The sequence below is a fragment of the Phyllobates terribilis genome, unplaced genomic scaffold, assembly GCF_046119375.1.
Source record: "Phyllobates terribilis strain yellow unplaced genomic scaffold, ASM4611937v1 Scaffold_5__5_contigs__length_657084704, whole genome shotgun sequence".
In the NCBI taxonomy this organism is placed as follows: domain Eukaryota; kingdom Metazoa; phylum Chordata; class Amphibia; order Anura; family Dendrobatidae; genus Phyllobates; species Phyllobates terribilis.
In genome coordinates, this window is record NW_027362765.1 from 165794081 (window position 1) to 165819798 (window position 25718).

At 44.6% G+C, this 25718-nt stretch overlaps 1 protein-coding gene across 1 annotated transcript; it reads left to right on the plus strand.

The window, feature by feature from the left end:
• Positions 1 to 15952: 15952 nt before the first annotated feature.
• Positions 15953 to 21450, plus strand: LOC141270997 (uncharacterized). The gene is made up of 8 exons (XM_073681097.1): positions 15953 to 16942; positions 17361 to 17443; positions 18569 to 18725; positions 18921 to 19079; positions 19164 to 19289; positions 19497 to 19711; positions 20311 to 20555; positions 20776 to 21450. The coding sequence occupies exons 1-8, from the start codon at positions 15953 to 15955 to the stop codon at positions 20871 to 20873; spliced, it is 2073 nt and encodes a 690-aa protein (XP_073537198.1). The 3' UTR covers positions 20874 to 21450.
• The last annotated feature ends 4268 nt before the right edge of the window (positions 21451 to 25718 follow it).

A 25718-nucleotide genomic window follows, 5' to 3' on the forward strand; every position in this document is an offset into this window, starting at 1 on the left:
ATAACTTTGGAGCGCTTCACAGGACCCCCTTTGTGTGTCCTTTGTCTGGCCTTTCTTACCAACCCTTCTGTCCGGCTGCCTCGGGCCTCCTCTTGGTAAACTTGGCGCCAGTTTCCCTGACCCTGTGTGGTGCCTTCCTAGCGGGTGTAGCGAGGGGCTGCGCCACATAAAATGTCACAGCCTCCTGTTTCTAGCTGAGGGTCGTTTCCTGCCTCCTTTCGGGGACCGGTCTCCCCCTTTGGCCTGACCCCTCCACGCAGGTGGATTCGGGCGTGCGGTGGCGACTCGCCCGTCCGCACCCCTGGGATCCCTTCGTTCCTCGTTCCTGGAGCCTTCTCCGCTCCTCTTCCTTCCTTCTCCCTCTTCCAGGCCTGGGCCTCTGTTACTAGGCCCGCCTCCGGAGCAGAGCTCATGCAGAGCCCCTGCTCCCTGCCACTTCTGCTCAGACTTCTCTGCACTGAACTAAGATGGTGCCCACCTTTTATACTCCCTTCTCAATGCACCCAGGAACTGCTTCCTCCCTGATCCTGCACTACAGGGTTCCCCTTCCTCAGTGTTCCCTCCCCCCACTCCAGCCAGGGACAGGGACTGTCGTGCCCATCTCAGGGGCATATTGGTCGCCCTGCCCCACGGCAATGTGGTGTAATGCATGCAGGTGTCGGGTCCTGATCCACACTACATCCTTACCTGAGAGTGAGATATCACACCTCTGGGTGAGGTGCAATACCTCTGTAGCAACCGAGCCCTCAGGGTGCTACAGTTCCATTTATCTTCAGCCTAGGTGACGTATTGCGATACAGGGCCGTGATTTTGGCTATAAAAGGGTCCCCTAGACCCCTACCCCAAGCTTTTTAAGAGAATCATATATGGCGTGCCAGGAGACTCTAAGGAATGCTTTCTCAGCATCCAACGAGAGTATCTAATTACAAATTTTTAACTGCATCTAGCCCAGGAAATACTTTGTGCCTAGTAGCAGTGTCTGCTAGTCAGCGGATTATCCCGGCTGTTAAGCAAGCTACACCACCTGTAGTTTGGACACTTAATTTTTTCAAAGGAAATGCTTCTGGACCACGGGATACTCAGTGAAGAGCATCAGGAGGCACCCCAAGGCATAGGGGCTGGGACTGGCAGTAGGATGCCTTGCGGTGGACAGCCGAGCTCGATCCTTATAAAAGCTTTTTAACTGCAGCAGCTTTAGTGGACGCTACTGGAGCTGGAATTACGCGGCTGCTGGCATGAGACTTGCCCTCCAATAGATCCTTGTAAATGGATTTAAAGTGTATTCATTCAAATTAGAGAGACAATTTAAATTAAAAAGCTTAGAGCTGCCTCCACCACAGGGGGGCTCGCTCGACCCACCAGCGGACAGGCACCAGTATTGGGAGAGGGGGGCTGGCCGTCAGGGTTCACCGCGGCTCTGGCACAAACCCGGCGACGCGGAGGTGGCACCGGCAGGAGCGGACTGAACGTGTCGGCTTCTCACTTTTTGGATTTTAGAAGGGCATGACATGCCTATATCTGTGTCTCCCCCTCCTTTTACTCCTCCACCTCTTTTCTTTTCGCATGACTATATGTACTTGTCACTTTTCCATGTGTTAGTTGTGTCTTCTGAGCAGTTTGTCAGCTTTTGGACACCTTTGAAGGTGTTTTCTATGTGTTTCTATGTGTTTTTGTTTGCCTGCCATTGGTTTTAACGGTGTTCGACGAACAGTTCGACGAACAGTTCGGCGAACACACGGGTGTTCGACGAACCGAACCGAACTCGAACATTACAGGGGTGGCTCAACACTAGTGGTGACATTTGTTTATAGATGTAAAAAATGGTGTCAGTTTCATTTAAGGGATAAGGAACATTCCCATGAAAATGTAAATTTTATCATTGGAGTAGAAGTCTACATGCAATTATGATTGAATATGCACAAAGGGGTTCAGAGGTATAAAAACGTTATTCTCAAGTTCTTGAATGGATAAAATTCAAGCGGGCTTGTAAAAACAAGCAACTTTATAATTAGCAGGTCATTAAAAATCCTTTGCATTCTCAACAAAGGATGGATTTTTCATTTCATTGTTTACTGCTCGCTGCCTAGGTTACTGCCCACTGTTGCAGTCCATTAGAGGAGGCAGGTCTCCTAGGCAAGGACTGCAGTGCTCACAAGCCTTTTCCAAGAGAGCTTGTTAGCGCTGCTCTGATCGCTAGAGGGCACTATTAGATCCCAATAAGCATCTTTAGTGTTAGCCTGCTGCTCTGACGCTGTAAAGGCAAAACTGCCTCCTACAGCAACATCATAGGGTGCACAGTTTGGGTCATGGTGCAACAATGTAATGGTCAAACTTTCAATTGAAAGCCAGAAAGTAGGGGAGAGGTGTGCTCCTCCAGAAGAAGATGAGAACAACCCTTTAATCCACACCTAAGACATATACATAGCAAATACATAAGCTTATAGGCCAGACCCTTAGGTCTTAGGTTGCTATGGTAACTCATCAGCATCACATCATTGACGTGTGGTGTGTAGTGATGAGCAAACGTGCTCGGTCAATCCCTTAACCGAGCATGCTTTGGTGCTTACCGAGTATCTTCGTTGTGCTCGAAAACTATATTTGAGTCGCTGCAGCTGCATGTCTTGTGGCTGTTAGACAGTTGCGACACATGTAGGGATTCCCTAACAATCAAGCAATTCTTGCATGTGTTGCAGCTGACTAAGAGCCGCAAAACATGCAGCTGCAGTGACTCGAATGTAGCATTCGAGCATGCCGAAGATACTCGGCAAGCACCCGCGCGTGCTCAGTTAAAGAGTTAACCAAGCATGATCGCAAACTAGCATGGGGGTTAAACAGACAGGCTCCCATGGTGATCATCAGCACAATCCATTACATTATAATAGTACGTCCATTTGTGGGAGCGTGATTAAAATGCGATCCATCTATAGGGTCAGATTTTTGTGTCGTATTTTATAGCAGTGTTTCTCATTGTTCTTACATTATTTCAAAGTATCCAAGACTATAATCATACATGTGGCGCCCCTGGGGGTTCAGTCGCCACAGGGGTACTGCACCTCAGATAGAGGTGTGGTATCTCCTCTTACAGGTAAGGATGGAGCATCACACAGGACCCCACTTCACACTCAACACTACACCACTCCTGTCCTGTAGGGGACCTAAATGCACCAGGGTGCTGCCCCGGCCCAGGATAAAGGAGATGGGGGGAACCAAAGATAGGGGGAACCAAGTAGTGGGTGAGGGTGGAGGAAACACTTACAGGAAACACTTATAGAAACATACATAATAGGTGGCCATCTTAAGTTCAGGGTCTTTTGATTGTGGGTCTTCTGTCAGGGTCCAGCAAGAGTCTGTAGCTGGCTGAAGATTTGCGGTCCTCGCTCTCTGGCCTTGAGACGAGGAGCGGGTCAAAGTTAACAAGTGTCTCTGCCTGGTCCGGGTCGCGTTCTAAGAAGGCCTTGGAGGGGAGCAGAGGAGATAGGCTCCACAGGCGAAAGGATCCCAGGGGAATACGGACAGAGCGGAGTCACCACCTGTATTCTTCACTCTGGCCTAGCCAGAGGGACTCCTGCCGCAAAAGGGGTAACTGGCCCCCGATATCTGACTTTGTCACTTCACGTCTCAGTCAGAAAAGCCTGGAGGCTTAGTGGATCCCAGGGGGATACGGACGGAGCGGAGTCGCCACCTGTATCTCTCAACCTGCATTTACCCAGTGGGACCCAGCCTTACACCACGTTCATACCACACACAGTCAGGAGAGGACTCAGTGGGAGAACTTACTAAGGAGAGGAGCACACCAGCGGGGTCTTGTCATGTGCTTCTGTAGCGCCCCGAGGGTTCGGCCGCTACAGGGGTATTGCACCTCTGCCAGAGGTGTGATATTCCACTCCCGGGTAAGGATGGAGTATGGACCAGGGCTCAGTTAGCTGCATACAGCACACACACCCCATTTCCAAGGGACAGCTCAACGGTGCTCCCACTAGACAGAAGTGCAGGCACGACCGACTATGTCCCTGTCCGGAGTGGGGAGGGGGGTGGAACACCCAGTGCTGTAGGGGCAGATAGGGGTTGGTTCCTGAGCTAGGAAGGAGCCCATTGGTTGCTGGTCACCTGGGCTCGTGGTCAGAGGGAGGTATAAAAGGTGGGCACCATCTTAGCTCTGGGAGAAGTGCAGACTGAGGAGAAGACAGGGAGTAGAGGCTTTGTAGGAGCTCTACTCCAGAGTGGGCCTAGGGAGAGGCCGAGGAAGAGATAGAGAGGAGGTGAAAGGGAGCTGTGATTACGTCTCATCCCAGCTCCACGAGAAAGGAACAGGAAGGAACAGAAAAGGAGAAGAAGAGGCAGAGAAACAGAAGGGCTCAGGAACAAGAAGGTGGAAGGGACCCTAAGAACCCACGAGAATACAGGGTGATGGGTCAGGCAGATTAAGGGTGCCGGATCCCAAGTTGGTGGAGGAGAAACTACCCTCAGCCAAAGACCGGACGTCGTGATCATTTATTGGTGCGACACCTCATCAAACCTGCTAGGAAGGCACCATATAGGACAGCGGAGAACGGGGCCCATGTTTACCCGCACAAGTCCGCGGCAGCTGGACAAAAGTGGGTCACTGGTGAGGCAGGCCAGAGAAAGGAAAGAAGGGGGTCCTGTGCCATATTCCTGAGCTGCCTGGGAGTTGACCGAGCCCCTCACCTGGTGGACGCAGCACAGCTCGGGCGGTCACTACCTGTACAGAATTGACCCGGAGTACCTGAACTGTGAGTAAAAGACATTGGACTGCAGTACGTTGTCTGTGTGCTCTTTCGCTCCTCCAGCACTAACGGTACTGGGACTCTCACCACCATCACTCCCACCATCCACTACACTGCCCTGGGGCCGCACTCTTCCTGTGGGGAGTCACACCATCCCAGCTGCATACATCGTCGGCCCCAGCGGTCTGCCCTGCAGCGGCGGTTCCTAATAACCGCAATCCACGGGTGGCGTAGTCGGACATTATCTAAAACATCTAAAAGACTGCCACTGGTCTGACCACCCTGAGCCACAGGACCGGGTCGCCACTACTACCCCCATCGTCTCCCTATTGCCCGGTTCCGAGTGCCCCCCGGCCCAGGGGGCGAGTCACTTCTGCTCTACCTGGGGACTGCTGAATCCCTTCCTGGTGGCCGCAACGCGCCACGAGAAGCAGAGAGAAGCTTTGCAGCTGCTACTTCACCAAAGTGAGTAAAGCTTGGATGACTTCACCTACTGCCTCCGTTTGTTCATTCCCGCGCGGCACTGCACCCACCCCAACTCTCCAGAGCTTGCTCACTGCCCTGAGGCCTACTCTGCCTGTGGGGAGTAGTACCAACCAAGCTTCCAGAACATCGGCCTCAGAGGACGGTTGCAGCGCTGGTGGCCTTCACCAGAAACCACAGGTGGCGTAGTCGAACAACCACTCATCCAAAAGCCCTTTTTTCATGTGACAGCCCTGGGTATGGACCGGGTCACGGCCACGACGACATCCCCTACCACCACCATACATTGACCCGGCACCGAGTAACCCCCCAGCTCAGGGAGGGAGAGTCATAAACTGTGCTGACAATCAGAAGTGCAGCATTAGTACCTCTCAGACACATGGGACATATGTACCACACGTTGAGCACCTTTGGAATAGACCATTAACCACTTCGCGCCAGAGCCTGTTTTTGCCTTCGTGACCGGGCCAATTTTTTCAATTCTGACCACTGTCACTTTATGAGGTAATTACTCTGGAACGCTTCAACGGATCCCCCTGATTCTGAGATTGTTTTTTTGTGACATATTGTACTTCATGATAGTGGTAAAATTTCTTTGATATCACTTGCGTTTGATTGTGAAAAAATCGGAAATTTGGCGAAAATTTTGAAAATTTTGCAATTTTCAAACTTTGAATTTTCATGCCCTTTAATCAGAGAGATATGTCACACAAAATAGTTAATAAATAACATTGCCCACATGTCTACTTCACATCAGCACAATTTTGGAACCAAAATTTTTTTTTGTTAGGAAGTTATAAGGGTTAAAATTTGACCAGCGATTTCTCATTTTTACAACAAAATTTACAAAAACATTTTTTTAGGGACCACATCTTATTTGAAGTGACTTTGAGGAGCCTTTATGACAGAAAATACCCAAAAATGATACCATTCTAAAAACTGCACCCCTCAAGGTGCTCAAAACCACATTCAAGAAGTTTATTAACCCTTCAGGTGCTTCACAGGAATTTTTGGAATGTGGAAGAAAACAATGAACATTTAACTTTTTTTCACAAAACTGCTACTTTAACCTCAAATTTTTAATTTTCACAAGGGCAGCCAGAAAAAATGGACCCCAAAATGTGTTGTGTAATTTCTCCTGAGCACGCTGATACCCCATATGTGGTGCAAAGCCACTGTTTGGGTGCACGGCATGGCTTGGAAGGTAAGGAGCGCCATTTGACTTTTGGAATGGAAATTTGACTGGAATGGATAGCGGACGCCATGTTGCATTTGGAGAGCCCCAGAGGTGTCTAAACAGAGGAAACACCCAACAAGTGACCCCATTTTGGAAACTAGACCCCTCAAGGAACTTATCTAGATGTGTGGTGAGCACCTTGAACCCCCAGGGGCTTCACAGAATTTTATAATGTTGAAGTGTGAAAATAAAAAAACACATTTTTAACACAAAACTGCTACTTTAGCCTCAAATTTTTAATTTTCACAAGGGCAGCCAGAAAAAATGGACCCCAAAATGTGTTGTGCAATTTCTCCTGAGCACGCTGATACCCCATATGTGGTGCAAAGCCACTGTTTGGGCGCACGGCATGGCTTGGAAGGTAAGGAGCGCCATTTGACTTTTGGAATGGAAATTTGACTGGAATGGATAGCGGACGCCATGTTGCATTTGGAGAGCCCCTGAGGTGCCTAAACAGAGGAAACCCACAACAAGTGACCGAATTTTACAATCTACTCCTCTGTATAAATTAATCTAGTGGTGGGAAAATAAGTAGATAGGTAAATGGTCACTAAACCCATAGATGAATTCCCACAGAGGTGTCATTTCTATAATGGGGTCACTTCAGCGGGGATTATGCTGTTCTGGCACTTTTCAGAGTACCAGAGCTAAAGAATCCCCCCTGAAGTGACCCCATTTTGGAAATGAAACCCCTCTGGGAATTCATCTATGGGTTTAGTGACCATTTTAACTCAATGGATGATTTCCAGAAACAAGCACGCAATGGAAGGTTTAGATTCTGAGAACCCCCCCTGGAAATTAAGTGAGCTCTACTCGAATGTGTCATTCACTAAATGAACCAAATGTTTGAATGACAAATTGGGATACATTTTTACAGTTTAAAAACGTGGTTCTGTGTGGAAGATTTTAAAGCAGTCAGTGACGCATAAGGCTGGCAATGATGGGCATTGTGGGCAATAGTAGCGGGTATCACGCCTCATTCCTCTCTTAGTACATACACAACATCTTTTCTGGGGGTTCCTTCTTGTTTCCGTTGCTGGAATAAGTGCAATAAAATGTCGCTCAGTGAGTCTTTTCACATCCTCAGATTCTAATGGATGAGCGGGGCTAACACTTTGAAAGACAAGATTTTCAATTACCTTTTCTTGATAATCAAGAAAAGGATCTGAATTTCCTGCTTTTTTGTACAACACAAAAGAATTGTATGTGGCCACCTGAAACAAATAAATAACCAACTTTTTATACCAGGTATAGGACTTTCTTGATACCTGGTATGGCTGTAGAACCTGGTCTGCAAGGTCCACACCCCCCATGTGTTTGTTGTAGTCAATGACTGACACAGGTTTTTGCTTCGGAGTGGTGGATCCTAGTTCTACAGTGGCCCTTGTGGCATCTGTGTGGATCGAGCTGAGGACAAAAATATCCCTTTTATCCCTATATTTCAGGGCAAGCAGCTCTCCGTTGCGTACAGCCCCTGACTGCCCCTTTTGAAACTTTTGGTTGACCAATGGTTGTGGAAACCCCTGACGGTTTTTACGGATGGTCCCACAAGCCCCGATGTTGTGTTCAACCAGACTTTTAAATAGGGGTATGCTGGTGTAATAATTGTCCACATATAGATTGTAGCCTTTTTGAAAAAATGGACTTATCAGCTCCCAAACAATTTTTCCAGATGTCCCCAGATAAGTAGGGCATCCTGGTGGGTTTAGTTGGCTATCTTTCCCCTCATATATGCGAAAAGCGGATGTGTATCCGGTTGAACTTTCGCACATTTTATAGAGCTTTATTCCAAACCTTGCCCTTTTAGATGGGATAAATTGCTTGAGGTGCAGTCTTCCTTTGAATTTTACAAGGGACTCGTCTATAGAAATATTTTGTGTTGGGGTGTAGAGGCTTAAGAATTTTTCTGACAAATTTTCAATGATGGGTCTAATTTTATATAACCTGTCATGTTCTGGGGCATTTCTGGGCAGGCATTGACTATTGTCGTTAAAATGCCAAAACCGCATGAGCATTTCATAATGGGTCCTAGGCAGAATGACTGAAAACATAGGGGTGGCTTGAACAGGGTGGTTGGACCAGTAGGATCGAATGCTCGGTTTTTTAACAAGCCCCATGGCAAATGTAAGTCCTAAAAAATTTTTTATTTCCGGGACATTAGTTGGTGTCCATAAATTTGCCCTAGCATAGTAAGATCGGGGATTCTGGCTTATGAATTGGGACGCGTATAAATTTGTTTGCACGACAATATGCTCTAGCAAGCTGTCTGTAAAAAATAAATTAAAAAATGAATTGGTCCAAAATCTTCCACCTCCACATTTATACCAGGAATGGCGTTGAAATCAGGGCTGAATGGAGCAGCCGAATCTGAAGCCTCCCATCTGGGAAATGCTAGATCATGTGGCAACGCCCCTTGTACACTGGCGTGCGCCAATTCACTAGTAGCAGGGACAGCGCTTGTACTGGGCAGTGTTCCCTGATTTGGAGACGTTTCTCCAGTAGCGCTATTTGCCCCTATTGCTGTACTGGTCCTTGGGCTTGAGGATGGAACAGAATCACTGCTCATTTCTGGGCTCTCAGTGTCGCCGCTACTAAAGCCCTCAAAATCCATATCTCCATCTGAGATTGCGCTGTCATCAGTGTCAGAACACAGCAGGGCATACACCTCCTCTGCGGTATAAGTCTGACGGGCCATTTTATTTTTATATTTTTTGACTGGACTGAACGGACCGGACTGAAAGGACGGGACCGGACTGGACTGACCGGACTGATCTGACAGGACTGACTGACTGATGTGACAGGACTGACTGACTGATCTGACAGGACTGACTGACTGACAGATCTGACAGGACTGACTGGCTGACAGATCTGACAGGACTGACAGATCTGACAGGACTGACTGACTGACAGATCTGACAGGACTGACTGACTGACAGATCTGACAGGACTGACTGACTGACAGATCTGACAGGACTGACTGACTGACAGATCTGACAGGACTGACTGACTGACAGATCTGACAGGACTGACTGACTGACAGATCTGACAGGACTAACTGACTGACAGATCTGACAGGACTGACTGACTGACAGATCTGACAGGACTGATCTGACAGATCTGACAGGACTGACTGACTGACAGATCTGACAGGACTGACAGATCTGACTGACAGATCTGACAGGACTGACAGATCTGACTGGACTGATCTGACAGGACTGACTGACTGACAGATCTGACTGGACTGATCTGACAGGACTGACTGATCTGACAGACTCACTAACCCTAACTCTTACTTTCTTTTTTATTTTATTTTTTTTACTTTCACAGTGGCAAGGCTGACAGCTCTTGTCACACTGTTTCTCCTCTGCTCTCTCACTGAGATCGGAGGAGAAACTGCATTTATCAGGCAGATCGCCCGGGAAAGTTTGTTGCTAAAACAAACTTCCCTGGTGATCTCTCTGATTGGCTGGTGTGACGCTGACATCATCGAGACCTGAGCCAATCAGGTCTCGATGATGTCAGAGGTCACAGCACCGGGATCCCCGCCGCTGACAGATATGTGGGGGGTCCCGATCGCCGACCACCGGCTGTCCCTATCTTTTAAATGCCGCGATCGCTATGGATCGCGGCATCTAGAAGATAGGAACAGGTTAACATCATGGGGACCTGATCCAATCAGGTCCCCATGATGCCACATGTCAGAGCTATCGCTCTGAACCGGTACCGCAGCGCTAGCAGGACCCTGGGGGTCCTGAGCGCTGCGGGACCACCCACCGTTTTTAAACGTCGGCGCTGCACAGAGCCCAGGCAGCGCCGACGTTTATGTACAGTGGGCGGTCCTGAACCGGTTAAAATGTGATGGAGACACAATAGACATGGCTGAGTCTATTGAATGGGCTTCGGCTTAGAACATTAAAATGTATGGACATGCTCCAGCAGAGCGAAGCTGTGTTCATATATAGATGGTCAGAAGTGTTAGCACCCTTGGAATTGTTCCAGAAATGAAGTATTTCTCCCAGAAAATTATTGCTATTACATAGGTTTTGTTATACATAGGTTTTGTTATGTTTATTTACTTAGTGTGTACTGGAACAACATTAAAAAAAAACAGAGAAAAAAGGGCAATTGAACAGAATTTCACACAAAATCTCAAAAATGGGCCGGACAAAATTGTTGGCACCCTCAACTTAACATTTGGTTGCACATCCTTTGGAATAAATAACTGCAATCAATCGCTTCCTATAACCATCAACAAGCTTCTTACACCTCTCAACTGGAATTTTAGACCACTCTTCTTTTTCAAACTTTCCAGGTCTTTCATATTGGAAGGGTGCCTTCTCCCAGCAGCAATTTTAAGATCTCTCCACAGGTGTTCAATGGGATTTAGATCCAGACTCATTCCTGGCCACTTCAGAGCTCTCCAATGTAGCGCCCCGAGGGTTCGGTCGCTACAGAGGTATTGCACCTCAACTAGAGGTGTGATATCCCACTCCCGGGTAAGGATGGTGTGTGGACCGGGACTCAGTTAGCTGCATGCACACCCCATTTCCGGGGGACAGCTCAACGGTGCTCCCATTAGTACAGTAATGCAGGCACGACAGAACATGTCCCTGGCTGGAGTGGGGAGGGGGGAGGAAAACCCAGTGATGTAGGCGCAGGAGGGGACGGTTTCTGGGCATAGGTAGGAGCCCATTGGTTGCAAGTCACCTGGGCTCATACACTAGGGGAAGGTATATAAGGTGGGCACCATCTTAGTTCTGAGTCAGTTCAGTCAGGAGGAGAAGAGAAGAGGAGTTCAGCCAGAGAGGGCTGACAGGGAGCTGTGGCTCAGTCTGGGCCCAACTCCACGAGGCAGGCCTAGAGTGAAGGCCAGAGCCAGAAGAAAGGAACAGAAAGGAACAGAAACAGAAAGGAACAGAAACAGAAAGGAACAGAACACCAAGAGAGGCCCAGAGACACGAAGGCAGAAGGAACCCTAAGGACCCAGGAGATTGCGGGTGACGGGTTGGCAGAACAGAGTACCGGATCCCAAGTTGGTAGAGGCGACTAATCCTCAGCCAAGGACCGGCGGTCGTGACCATTTACTGGTGCGACCCCTCACTACACCTACTAGAAAGGCACACCACACAGGGTCAGGGAAGTGGACACCCAGCCTCCCAAGAGAAGGCCCGAGGCAGCTGGACAGAAGTAGTGTCACTGGTGGGGCACAGCTGACGAAAGGATAGAAGGGAGTCCTGTGCCACACTCCGGAATTACCTGGGGGTTGACCGGGCCCCCTGCCTGGTGGATGCAGCACGGCTCGGGCGGTCCTACCTGCGCATAAGTGACCTGGGTGAGAACTGTGAGTAAAGAACTTGAACTGCAACACCTTGTCTCTGTGCTTTCTCACCGCATACAGCACTACTAGTGCTGGGACGCCCGCGCACCATCACCCCCACCATCTACTACACTGCCCTGGGGCTGCACTCCTCCCGTGGGGAGTTACACGACCTCACCTGCATACACCATCAGCCCCAGCGGTCTGCCTTGCAGCGGCGGTTCGCACTGACCGCAATCCACGGGTGGCGTAGTCGGACATTAAACCACAAAAACCCCATAAATAGACTGCCACTGGTTTGACCACCCTGAGCCACGGGACCGGGTCGCCGCCACGGTGACTACAACCCCCAGAGACCCGGCTCCGGGTAACCCACACACGTGCACATACGGCCCAGGGGGCGCGTCACCAACATTTTGTTTCCATCCATTTCTGGGTGCTTATTGAAGTATGTTTGAGGTCATTGTCCTGCTTAAAGACCCATGACCTAGGATGCAAACCCAGCTTTCTGACACTGGGCACTACATTTCGACCCAAAATCCTTTGGTAATCTTCAGATTTCATGATGCCTTGTACACAATCAAGGTACCTCGTGCCGGAGACAGCAAAAGAACCCCAAACATCTTTGAACCTCAGCCATATTTGACTGTAGGAACTGTTTTCTTTTCTTTGTAGGCCTCATTCCATTTTTGGTAAACAGTAGAATGATGTGCTTTACCAAAAATCTCTATCTTGGTCTCATCTGTCCATAAATTGCTTTTCTAGAAGGATTTTGGCTTGCCCATGTATGTTTTGGCAAACTGCTGTCTAGCATTTTTATGTCTCTGTGTCTGCAGTGGGATCCTTCTGGGTTTCTTGCCATAGCGTTTCATTTATTTTATATGACGGCAGATAGTTCACGCTGACACTGATGCACCTTGATATTGCAGGACAACTTGAATTTCTTTGGAACTTGATTGCGGCTGCTTATCCACCATCTGGACTATTCTGTGTTTTATCAATTTTTCTCTGCTGTTCATGTCCAGGGAGATTAGTTACAGTGCCATGGGTTGTAAGCTTCTTGATTTTGTTTTGCATGGTGGACAAAGGAACATCAAGATCTCTGGAGATGGTCTTGTAACCTGGAGATTGTTGATATTTTTCAACAATTTTGGTTCTCAAGTCCTCAGACAGTTCTGTTCTCTTTCTGTTCTTGTTGGAATAATGCTCATTATTGAATATATTGCAACAACTACTATACACTACTGCTTAACAGTGCATGAGTTTCTATCTCCAGCAATAGTGTTATCGTGCCAGTAAAGCACTGTCAAAAAAAAAAGGAAGTTACTGCTCACCGTGTAGCTGGAGCACATTTTACTTGCATTTTGCAAGCTGGCAGGCAAGATAATAAGATCCTTCCTAAACTATAAGGCTATGTGCTCACGATGCAGAAATGCTCTGGATTTTTCCTGAGCGTTTCTGCCTGGCAGAAAAAACGCATGTGGATTGTACATGCGTTTTTCCTGCCAGGGACAAGCGGAAGTGAAGCGTTCTTCATATGCATTTCCGCATGCGGGTTGACAAGCGCTTTAGCATCACTTGGAAAGTGCTTGACAACTTGGTCACACTATATAAATCCATGTTAATGGCCACCGGAGTCTTGCCTCGCTTGCCGGCAGCTCGCGGTACACTGAAGGACCTGACGTCACATGACTATGACGTCAGCGCAGGTCCTGCAGTCCACCGCGAGCTGCCGGCAAATGAGGACAAGCACACCACGGGCCATCAGAAGGTAAATACAACATTTATTTTTTATTTTATTCTTTTTTTTTTACAGGTTCTATGGTACCCGGGTCCGGAGGAGAGTCTCCTGTCCTCCACACCCAGGTACCATCCGCACATTGAAACGCATGGAATCCGCATGTACAGATGCAGTGATGCGGATGACATGCGTTTCAACGGAAGTGAATGGTGGCAAAAATGCAGCACTTCCGCAAAATAATTGGTAGTGCTGCATTTTTTTCCGCAATGATAATCCGCAGCGGAAATTTCCACAGCATGTGCACAGCACATGCGGATTATCATTGGGGAACATGGCAGGCCTTCTACCATGCGTTTTTTAAGCATTTCTGCAGCGTTTTTGCCGCTGCGGAAATGCTTAAAAAAATGCATCGTGGGCACACAGCCTAAGAACTACCAACTTATGAACTTGTAAGCTTTGTTATCTTTGTTCCTGAATAAATACAGGTGCATCTCACTAAATTAGAATATAATCAAAAAGTTAATTTATTTCAGTTCTTCAATACAAAAAGTGAAACTCATATATTATATAGAGTCATTACAAAGAGAGTGATCTATTTCAAGTGTTTATTTCTGTTAATGTTGATGATTATGTCTTACAGCCAATGAAAACACAAAAGTCATTATCTCAGTAAATTAGAATACTTTATAACAATAGCTTGAAAAATGTTTTTAAAATCCGAAATGTTGGCCTACTGAAATGTATGTTCAGTAAATGCACTCAATACTTGGTCGGAGCTCCTTTTTCATCAATTACTGCATCAATGCGACGTGGCATGGAGGCGATCAGCCTGTGGCACTGCTGAGGTGTTATGGAAGCCCAGGTTGCTTTGATAGCAGCCTTCAGCTCGTCTGCATTGTTGGGTCTGGTGTCTCATTTTCCTCTTGACAATACCCCATAGATTCTCTATGGGGTTAAGGTCAGGTGAGTTTGCTGGCCAATTGGGGCAGCAAGGTGGCTCAGTGGTTAGCACTGCAGCCTTGCAGCACTGGGGTCCTGGGCTCAAATCCCACCAGGAACAACATCTGCAAGGAGCTTGTATGTTCTCCCTATGTTTACATCAGTTTCCTCCCACACTCCAAAGACATACTGATAAGGAATTTAGATTGTGAGCACCAATGGGGACAGCAATTATAATGTATGTAAAGTACTACAGAATATGTTATTGCTATATAAAAATAAAGATTATTATTATAGTGATACTGTTGATACTTTTGGCACCATGATCAAGTGCCAAGTCCTGCTGGAGAATGAAATTTCCATCTCCAAAAAGCTTGTTAGCAGAGGGAAGCATGAAGTGCTCTAAAATTTCCTGGTAGATGGCTGCACTGACTTTGGTCTTGGTAAAACACAGTGGACCTACACCAGCAGATGACATGGCTCCCCAAACCATCACTGATTGTGGAAACTGCACACTAGACCTCAAGCAGCTTGGATCGTGGCCTCTCCACTCTTCCTCCAGACTCTGGGACCTTGAATTCCAAATGAAATGCTAAATTTACGTTCATTTGAAAACAACACCTTGGACCACTGAGCAACAGTCCAGGTCTTTTTCTCCTTGGCCCAGGTAAGATGCTTCTGGCGTTGTCTATTGGTTATGAATGGCTTGACACAAGGAATGCGACATGACAGGGTGATGAGATGGCACTGAACTATGACTAGGGGAATAAATGAAACATATATCCTCCAAGTTGCACAGACCCACCATATCGCACCTTTACACTTCTATGCATAGTCTCTCTATGCCTCCACGTAGGCTTGTATGCATTTGGCTTAATTCTAATAAACCAGAAGAATTTCAAAAACTCTCTAACTCATCTTAGTTGCAATTAAAAGTAACGAGAAAATGACCACAGTACTACTACTATGTCATCACATAATTCTTGGTTTTCAACCAATAATAGACTATATGATAATAATAATAATAGAGGCCTTTGTGAGAATAACAACCTCAACAAAAATTGCTACCTATAATTTTGTATAGGTTTTATGGTGGCATCATTTTATTGTTCAGAGTTTATTCTAAGTTCGTTGGTTGATTTTACTCCATTGCCAATAAAAAAATTTGTGTTGTCCATAGGAAGTCTTGAATTTTAATTATTTACTGCAGTGTAATCATTAAAATAATACAAAAAAAAACATAAAACTATGGAGTAAATCGGGCCAATAAACATCTTACGTAGCTCCACCTTAGCTCCAACCTTTATTACACATTTTTAATAGAATGGTCTCCGAGCCAGTTATTACCAAACCGTGTATTACTTCCATTGTAAAGGAATGCTGCCACGTAACACCAGGTTTACTATAAAATGCTGAAGTCGTACTTCGATTTTATCCCGCACATTCACAACTAACTCTTCTCTTCGAGTAATACCATCATCTCTTTCAGAATGTCCTACAGAAACTCAAACGTCCAAGAAGCTTATGGAAATGCTGGATCCAACAGGGCAGTAAGACAACCTGAAAACTGTGATGAAGGATCTCAAGGAATGGGTTCTACCGGGTCACAGAGAGGAGGAAGTGGAGAAGCAACCACTGGACATCATGGAGAGGATTTTGGTGCTGCACATGGAAGTTCAAGCCAGAGTAATAGACAAGGAGGTTATGTAAATGCAGGCACTGTTAGAGATAGTGTCTCAGGGAGCAGCTCAACATCCAGACATAGAGTAGGCTTTGAGGGCCATTCTAGTGGACAAACAGGGACAAGTCTTGGTGCTAGTTCCAGCAGAAATGTGAGTGGAAAGCCACCAGGTGGAAGTTCCACTGGACAAACAGGCAGTTCTACTATGGGTCCAAGTGGTGGCAGCTCTGGTGGACAAGCTGGTGGTTCTTCTGCAGGTTACAGGGCAAGTTCTGGTGGATATGCTGGTGGTTCTAGTGGAAGCTATGGGGGAAGTTCTACTGGATATGCCAGTGGTTCTAGCGGGCAGAGAGGAGGCATTAGTGGTAGCTCTGGCAATGTCTCAAGAAGTGGAGGTGGAAGCTTCAGTGGGGGTTTCAGCAGTAGGTCATCAGGTGGATATTCCAGTAGAAGTTCAGGTGGACGACAAGGATTTGGCAGTGGTCACTGTGGTGTTTCTGGAAATGGAGGATTTGGTGGTTTTAGTGCTGGAAATGCAACTTGTGGACAAAGAGGAGGTTATAACACAGGCTCAGTAGGTGGCTTCTCAAATGGAGGAGAGGGTCTCCTTCAGACAGGAAAAAAGGAAACCATGCAGAACCTAAATTCCCGTTTGTCGGCCTATATGGATAAGGTGAAGGACTTAGAAGTTTCAAATTCAGAACTTGAGAATAAAATCAAAACCTGGTATGATACACATAAACCTAAAAAAGTAGATAACAGTAATTATTACAAGACCATTGAAGACCTCAAAGATCAGGTACGTGCTCTGCCAAACCTTATTTATTTTATCACCTTTTTGAGACAACATAATATGCAATCTGTCAGTAACAAACTGAGTATATAGACTATGGTACAGTCTTAAAGGCCAAGAGGTAGAAGTTCTATCCAGGTCCTGGTGCCTGAGTACATAAATTGGGTGATAGGATCTGTTACAGTATCTTTACATTACACTTCTGGATACAGACTAGTAGTCTCCAAGCTGTTTCTCTACAGTTATGGCAGAACTACAACTTTGAACAGGTGAACTGCCACTGGTATAAATAATAACATGGGCACAAGAAGTTCCAGAAGCATGAAAATTAGGGAAAGTCTTGATAAGTGTACAAGGAATTCTTCCATCTAGGTATTCTTTTTTTTACTGTACACTGAACTTATGATTTTATATTTTATTATAGATCATTAATGCAACTCTGGACAATAATCAACTTACTGTTGAGGTGGACAATGCCAGACTGGCAGCTGATGACTTCAGAGTGAAGTAAGTTTGAACTTTTCCAGTCTGGGACTTGTAGATATTTTTCCTTTCACATGATAGTTTTTGTTTGTAGTGAAATTATATTGTGAATGTGAATAATATCAATGTAGCACTTTCCTTTGGTTTTAAAATATACCTAAAGCTAGTTTTGGACAAGGATTTCATTTATTTCATTTATATTTTTCATCCTGTATTAGTTAAAGACCTGAAGTAAACTTTTCCAGTTAAATATATATATATAAGCAGCACCTTTGATGTGTGCAGCAACAAAATATCTCCTAGGTATATATTGCCACCTGCTGGTAACTTTCTAAGTATGCAGTAACCAATAAACTTTTCAAAAAGTTTTGCCTATAAGAAAAAATATGTACACCGAGCAACATTTTAGAATATATTAATCCCATAATATTTATTTATCTATTTTACTCACTTATATAGCACCATTAATTCCACAGCGCTTTACAGACATTATCAGCGCCATTGGGGCTCACAATCTAGATTCCCTATCAGTATGTCTTTGGAGTGTGGGAGGAAACTGGAGAACCCAGAGGAAACCCACATAAATATGGGGGAAGCATACAAACTCCTTGCAGATGTTGTCTTTGGTGGTATTTGAACCCAGGACCCCACGGCTGCAAGGCTGCAGTGCTAACCACAGAGTCACCAATACTACTCTTGTTCAGTCTTCTATTTACCCATATCTTAGCTAATATTTAAAAACTAAAATTGTCTGCACAACTTGGCAAATGATTTTGCTTGTATATTTAGGACCTTGTGAAATGTATATGTCTGTAAGGGCCAAGCTAATAAGAGTCAAACTATTATGGGAGTACCAAATAGAGAAAGCATGAAGACTTATAAGAACATTTTGGGTCTCAAAGGGGGTAAAGCATGACACAGGAGTTCCAATAATACCAAAAAATGGTCCCAGAAGTCATGCACTGCCCCTTTAGCCCCAGTTCCAGTCACTATAGCCTAAAGTGTTTTGCTTTCCTTTGTGGGAAATGGACCCATAGCAATAGTACAGCAGTGGTAGCCAGTTGACAAAAGGGTAGCCCATGTTCAGCAGTAACAAAAGAGGAAAACCAGTAAGGTAATTTGACACGATATGACTTATGACTTTTTTAGGTACGAGAGTGAGCTGAGCATGCGCCAGAGTGTGGAAGCTGACATTGAAGGATTACGTAAAGTTCTGGATGACCTGACTCTAGAAAAGGCTAGTCTTGAGAGTCAAATTGAGAGTCTAAGAGAAGAAATTGCTTCCAGCAAGAAAATGCATGAACAGGTAAAAAATTCATGATCCAGACCAAAACTTTCTGCACATGCTTTGGCCAATCAGCCAAAATTTCACCAAAGCAACAATCTAAATTTAGATCATCAACTACAATGCCATCTTGGTATAGCTCTATCAATTAATTATGCATTTGCATAGCTACTTGTATATGGATACTTATGAATAACTTGTCAACTCCATGTGTAGGAAATGAAGGACTTGCAAGGACATACCAGTGATGTCAATGTACAAGTGGATGCTGCTCCAGGCATCAACAGCCTGAAGGTTCTTAATGAGATGAGGGCTCAATATGAAGAACTGGCAGAAGACTACCGTCAAGCAGCAGAGAAAGAATACAACCAAAAGGTGTGCTAGACAATTTTTCCACAGTTTATCTTGGAACTTCTTGAATTTTCATGTCTTACTTTGCTGTTATTTTTGTTACTTTAGATCACTGAACTAAGCAACGAGATTTCCTGTAATAGTGCAGAAATTGAGACAGGCAAGTCCGAGGCCACCGAATTGAGACGTACTATGCAGACTTTGGAAATAGAACTCCAGAGTCTACTTGCCATGGTAAGATATATCCATTTATCTCTATGGGGTATACATGTGACATGTATGGATTTGTAAATAGAATATGGAGATTTTAATGATGGAGAATTAGATATCTATAATCATATACTACTGTAAATCAAAATTATTATCAATCTATTGGTGGGTAGTAGGAAATTGTCATTTTGCTCAACATGAATCATTCATCAGTATTTTATCCTCATATAGAAATGTTCCCTGGAGAACACATTGGCTGAGACCCAGGGTCGCTATGCATGTCATCTGAGTCATATTCAAGATAAAGTCTCCAAACTGGAGGACCAACTAGCTCAAGTGCGTTGTGATATGGAGAACCAATCTTATGAGTACAAGATACTTCTGGACATCAAAACCAGGCTGGAAAGTGAAATAGAAATGTACCGTCGATTGCTGGATGGAGAAAGGTAAGAGAAAGGCATGTCTCCTTATCCCTCTTATAGTTTGTGCCCCCGGATGGTGGTGGAGATCAAAGTACATCTAAACAATATATATAGAGAGAAAGAAGAAAATCTCCATAACATCTCAACATCATTCCAGAATTATAGGGCCTTGTCCTCCCTCAATTTTTTCTGGTGAAGAAAAGAATGACAACAGGACCATTAGTTTCATACTCTGCTTCCTTGCTTGTCCAAATTGTCGAAGATGTGGAGAAAGGAAGACTGATACATATTCACATGGCCTGTAGCGAAAGGCGATAGATAGATCCAGCTTTAAATAGGTCACCACAGCAATAGGCCCCATAACAACTACAGAGATGTAATCTATGATACCTCTTTACTTGCACCAGTACTTCTTGGTGGCTAGAGGATGGATAAAATAAGGATACATAGATCTGCTCAAATGTTGTTTGAGGGCATTGTGATTATCGAATATCCAGAATTTTGGATTCATTCTTCCCATCTTGAAGGACACAGAATAAAAATGTAATGATTATAAAGGTCTCCTCAATAGTGAATTATATTGGGCCATGAAGTATTGTTCAAAAATACTATTTTTCTTGCAGTGGTTCAAGCGGTGGTTCAAGCAATAGAGCCGGTAGTATGTCACGCAGTTCCTCAGTCAGTGGTTCAGGAAATGGCTCAGTGAATGGCTCTGGCAATAGCTCAAGCTATAGCTCAACTAGTGTCTCGGGTAGTGCCTCAGGCAGTGACATGGTCAGTGGCTCAAGCAGTGGCTCAGTCAGTAGCTCAAGCAATGCTGAATGGTCTTCAAGAAGAGATGGAAGATCTGATTCATCATCAGTGACAGGTAACTGTAAACTTGATATCACTGGGATACTGGAGTTATAGAATCATGGTAAAAATTAACATGATTGACTACATTGCATATAATACATTGGTAGGTCCATCTTTTATGAACAAAGATACTTATTCTCTATCTTCCCTGACTTGTCTTCAAAGAACTCACAGCTTTTATGATGAATAAGAGGATTTCCCCTTCATCTTGTTGAAATTTCTCTCTTTTTCAGATCCAAAAAAAAACCGTCATGTGACAACAATCACCGAGGAGAGAGTGGACGGGAGATTGGTATCGACCAAAGTAAACAAGATAGAACAGAAAGCGTGATAAAAGAGCCCGTTTCCATCTTCCTTCTCCAAGAAACCTATTCCAAACATCTTCAACCTTTATTTTCTTTTCACATTTAGGGAATAACTAATTGGGAAAATCTTAGCTTTAGACTGGTGTTTTTACCTGTGTTCTGTTAGGAGTCAGATGGATCTGTATTCCAACAGTTATAGCCTTAGACCTTAAAATATTAACTATGTTAAAGGAACACTTCAGGTAAGATGGATAGACTGTGCTTTTCTTGGTACAGAGCTTAAAAGGGACGATGCATGACAACTGACAAGGAGTCTCAAACAATACCGATGAGAAAGTCTAAGTGCCGCGCTCTGCCCTCTTAAGCCCAGCAATGAGTATAGCAGTGGATCAGTTCTACCTGGAGTGTTTCTTTACAACCTTTAGTTTCTTTTAAGTTGGATTTTATTGTCTTCAATATTTCATCATAAACATTCACAGGAATGGGCAGTTTACTATGTAATATTCTATATCTTTATGGCTTTCTTATGTTTTAGTTCTCATATCTCTCTCTGCTTGTATTTTTTACTTCTTGATCAATAAACACTTTTCTGGGCAATGACAATTAATATGACTCTGTCTTTTGTAATATTAGTGAGCCTAATAGAAAAATGTCATTTACTATGTACCCAATTATACTCATATAGTTAGGTCCATATATATTTGGACAGAGAAAACATTTTTCTAATTTTGATTCTAGACATTACCACAATGAATTTTAAACAAAACAATTCAGATGCAGTTGAAGTTCAGACTTTCAGCTTTCATTGAGGGTATCCACATTAAAATTGGATGAAGGGTTTAGGCGTTTCAGCTCCTTAACATGTGCCACCCTGCTTTTAAAGGGACCAAAAGTAATTGGACAGATTAAATAATTGTAAATAAAATGTTCATTTCTAGTACTTGGTTGAAAACCCTTTGTTGGCAATGACTGCCCGAAGTCTTGAACTCATGGACATCACCAGACGCTGGGTTTCCTCCTTTTTGATGCTCTGCCAGGCCTTCACTGCGGTGGTTTTCAGTTGCTGTTTGTTTGTGGGCCTTTCTGTCTGAAGTTTAGTCTTTAACAAGTGAAATGCATGCTCAATTGGGTTGAGATCAGGTGACTGACTTGGCTATTCAAGAATATTCCACTTCTTTGCTTTAATAAACTCCTGGGTTGCTTTGGCTTTATGTTTTGGGTCATTGTCCATCTGTAGTATGAAACGACGACCAATCAGTTTGGCTGCATTTGGCTGGATCTGAGCACACAGCTCTGAATACATTAGAATTCATTCGGCTGCTTCTGTCCTGTGTCACATCATCAATAAACACTAGTGACCCAGTGCCACTGGCAGCCATGCATGCCCAAGCCATCACACTGCCTCCGCCGTGTTTTACAGATGATTTGGTATGCTTTGGATCATGAGCTGTACCACGCCTTCGCCATACTTTTCTCTTTCCATCATTCTGGTAGAGGTTGATCTTGGTTTCATCTGTCCAAAGAATGTTCTTCCAGAACTGTGCTGGCTTTTTTAGATTTTTTTTTTTAGCAAAGTCCAGTCTAGCCTTTTTATTCTTGATGCTTATGAGTGGCTTGCACCGTGCAGTGAACCCTCTGTATTTACTTTCATGCAGTCTTCTCTTTATGGTAGATTTGGATATTGATACGCCTACCTCCTGGAGAGTGTTGTTCACTTGGTTGGCTGTTGTGAAGGGGTTTCTCTTCAGCATGGAGATTATTCTGCGATCATCCACCACTGTTGTCTTCCGTGGGCACCCAGGTCTTTTTGCATTGATGAGTTCACCAGTGCTTTCTTTCTTTCTCAGGATGTACCAAACTGTAGATTTTGCCACTCCTAATATTGTAGCAATTTCTTGGATGGGTTTTTTCTGTTTTTGCAGCTAAAGGAAGGCTTGTTTCACCTGCATGGAGAGCTCCTTTGACCGCATGTTTACTTCACAGCAAAACCTTCCAAATGCAAGGAACCACACCTCAAATCAACTCCAGGCCTTTTATCTGCTTAATTGAGAATGACATAATGAAGGGATTGCCCACACCTGTCCATGAAATAGCCTTGGAGTCAATTGTCCAATTACTTTTGGTCCCTGTAAAAACAGGGTGGCACATGTTAAGGAGCTGAAACTCCTAAACCCTTCATCCAATTTAATGTGGATACCCTCAAATGAAAGCTGAAAGTCTGAACTTCAACTGCATCTGAATTGTTTTGTTTAAAATTCATTGTGGTAATGTCTAGAACCAAAATTAGAAAATTGTTGCCTCTGTCCAAATATATATGGACCTAACTGTAAGTGTTAGGAAAGGGGTTTTCCAAGCTTCCTTCACTGATGAATTATCTATAGGATAAGTAATGTGTTTCAGACTAGTGAGGGTACCTCCGCCAAACAGCTTTTTCGATATAAACAGTGAACGGAGCTGAACAGCACAGCATTTACACTGTAAAATGGCCAGTCTAATGCAATGCAGCTCAGCTCCTACTGAAGTGAATAGGAGCCGAGCTTCTGTACTCTGGACGGCCACTACACAGTGAACGGGGCTGTGCTTTTTGCCTACACATTCAGACCCAGGAACTGAAAGCAGCTGATCAGTGGTGGTGCCGGATGGATCAGATATTGATGACTTCTCTGCAGGAAAGGTCATTAATATAAAACTGATCCCACGCCCTTTTAATTGTTTCTAATCCCCAGCAATTTGCTTTAGCTCTGAGATCTGGGTAAATATTTACCTAGCTGATGTACCTGCCAAACCTGACCATAAGAGCATCTATCTGTTATGTAGGGGGATTCCAAGTGGCACAAGACCCTTTCACCCCTTAAAGGGTATGTCCAGGACTTTTATATTGATGGCCTAGCCTTAGGATAGGTCATCAATATCTGATCATGGGGGAGCGACACCTGTCACCCCAACCGATCATCTGTTTACGATGCCACTGCCAGCAGGATGTGCTGAGTTGTGGAGCTCCATCAACTGCATTATGTACACTGTGTTCCAAATTATTATGCAAATAATATTTTCTCAGATTTTCCCAAATTACCTATATGAATTGCAGTCATTGTAATTTTCCAGTAAAATAACTATTAGAGTACAATTGAAAGGTTTTTGTACAAACTGCCTATGATAACAGTATATTTTTAAAAAAATAAAAAACTCAAACTGCACTCAAAATGCATGTTCCAAATTATTATGCACAGCAGAGTTTTCAACCTTTTCATTTTAATAAAGAACAAAAAAAATGGTCATTTTTGAAATTATAAGCATTAGCAGGTTATTACAAACTGAAATCAAACAGTTTTCAACTCAAAACTTTATTCTAGGTGATGTTACATTTGCACATAGGACCCCTTGTTCGTAAGGAGCTTCTGAACTCTCTCGTCCATTGAATTTGTCAGGTTTTGGATGGTTTCTGCTTCAATTGTTTTACATGAGGACAGAATACCCTCCCAGAGCTGTTGCTTAGATGTGAACTGCCTCCCGCCATCATAGACACTCCTTTTGATGATGCTCCAGAGGTTCTCAATGGGGTTGAGGTCAGTTTGTCCCCTTTTATGCCCATAGCAGCCAGAGATGCAGATGTGTTATGTGCAGCATTTTATTTATTATTTATCAAAATTGTAGAAATCAGCCAGTAAGTGATACATCGCTGGAATCAAGGTCTCTGCCTTTTTACCATGCCACCAGCAAATCCTAGTGACAGATTCCCTTTAAAGAGGACATGTCACAAGGTCAAAAGTGGCCAGATTTTGCACTTATTTTATTCCCACTGCTCCCCATTTGTTTATTTTTTTAATTCGCCATACAGTTCCAGAAATATGCTTTTTAAATATATTACTAACATTTAGGGTCTTTACATGGGGGCATTACTCATAGGGTCATAATACAGAGCAGCCTAAAGGTACGCTCAAGGTGAATCCTGTGAGCTATGCCTCCTTGGAAAGATCATAAAAATGTGCACTGAATAAAATCCCCTAAATCTCTGAAACAGTAAGACAGATAAAAAAAACTACATACTTAGGGGAGTAGCTGGAATAAAATAAAAGCTAAAATTGGTTAATTTTGACTTGGAGACAGGTCCCCTTTAAAGCTTGTTCTTAGGGTATGCCAAAGCTGCCTTAACAACTGCTTATTTCATAGTGACAAAATCCATAATGTACCAGCAAACAAGACTGTGTAATAAACATATGTAGCGCCCTGAGGGTTCGGTTGCTTCAGGGGTATTGCACCTCAACCAGAGCTGTGATATTCCACTCCCAGGTAAGGATGGAGTTTGGACCAGGGCTCAGTTAGTTGCATACATACACTTACACACTTCCCATTTCCGGGGGACAGCTCGACGGTGCTCCCATATTATTGCAGGCACAACTGACCATGTCCCTGGCTGGAGTGGGGAGGGGGGAGAGAACCCAGTGATGTAGGAGCAGAAGGGACGGTTTCTGGAGCATAGGAAGGAGCTCATTGGGTGCAGGTCACCTGAGCTCAGACACAGAGAAGCAGATAAAAGGTGGGGGCCATCTTAGGAGGGAGTTCAGTTCAGAGAGGGAGAGCAGAAAGGGAGAGAGAGCTGACAGGCTCGGCCTGAGCTCAGCTCCACGAGGCAGGCCTAGAGAGAAGGCCGGGGCCAGAGAGAAGAAAAGAAGAAGGAGAAGGAAGGAAAGAGGAGAGACAGAGGAGTAGAAAGGCTCCAGAAACAAGAAGGCAGAAGGGACCCTAAGAGAGCAGAACGGACAGCAACCGTTGCAAGCTCGCGTTATATCGGGTGAAGGGTCAGGCCGTGGAAGGGTACCGGATTCCCAAGTTGGTGGAGGTAAATAATCCCTCAGCCAAGAACCGGAGGT

Bases quoted from the DNA above. Each gene is read 5' to 3' on its own strand.
- LOC141270997 (XM_073681097.1), top strand. From the start codon at position 15,953: ATGTCCTACAGAAACTCAAACGTCCAAGAAGCTTATGGAAATGCTGGA. The intron at 19,290-19,496 runs GTAAGATATATC...ATCCTCATATAG, and splicing joins TCCAGAGTCTACTTGCCATG to AAATGTTCCCTGGAGAACAC. The intron at 20,556-20,775 runs GTAACTGTAAAC...TCTCTTTTTCAG, and splicing joins TGATTCATCATCAGTGACAG to ATCCAAAAAAAAACCGTCAT.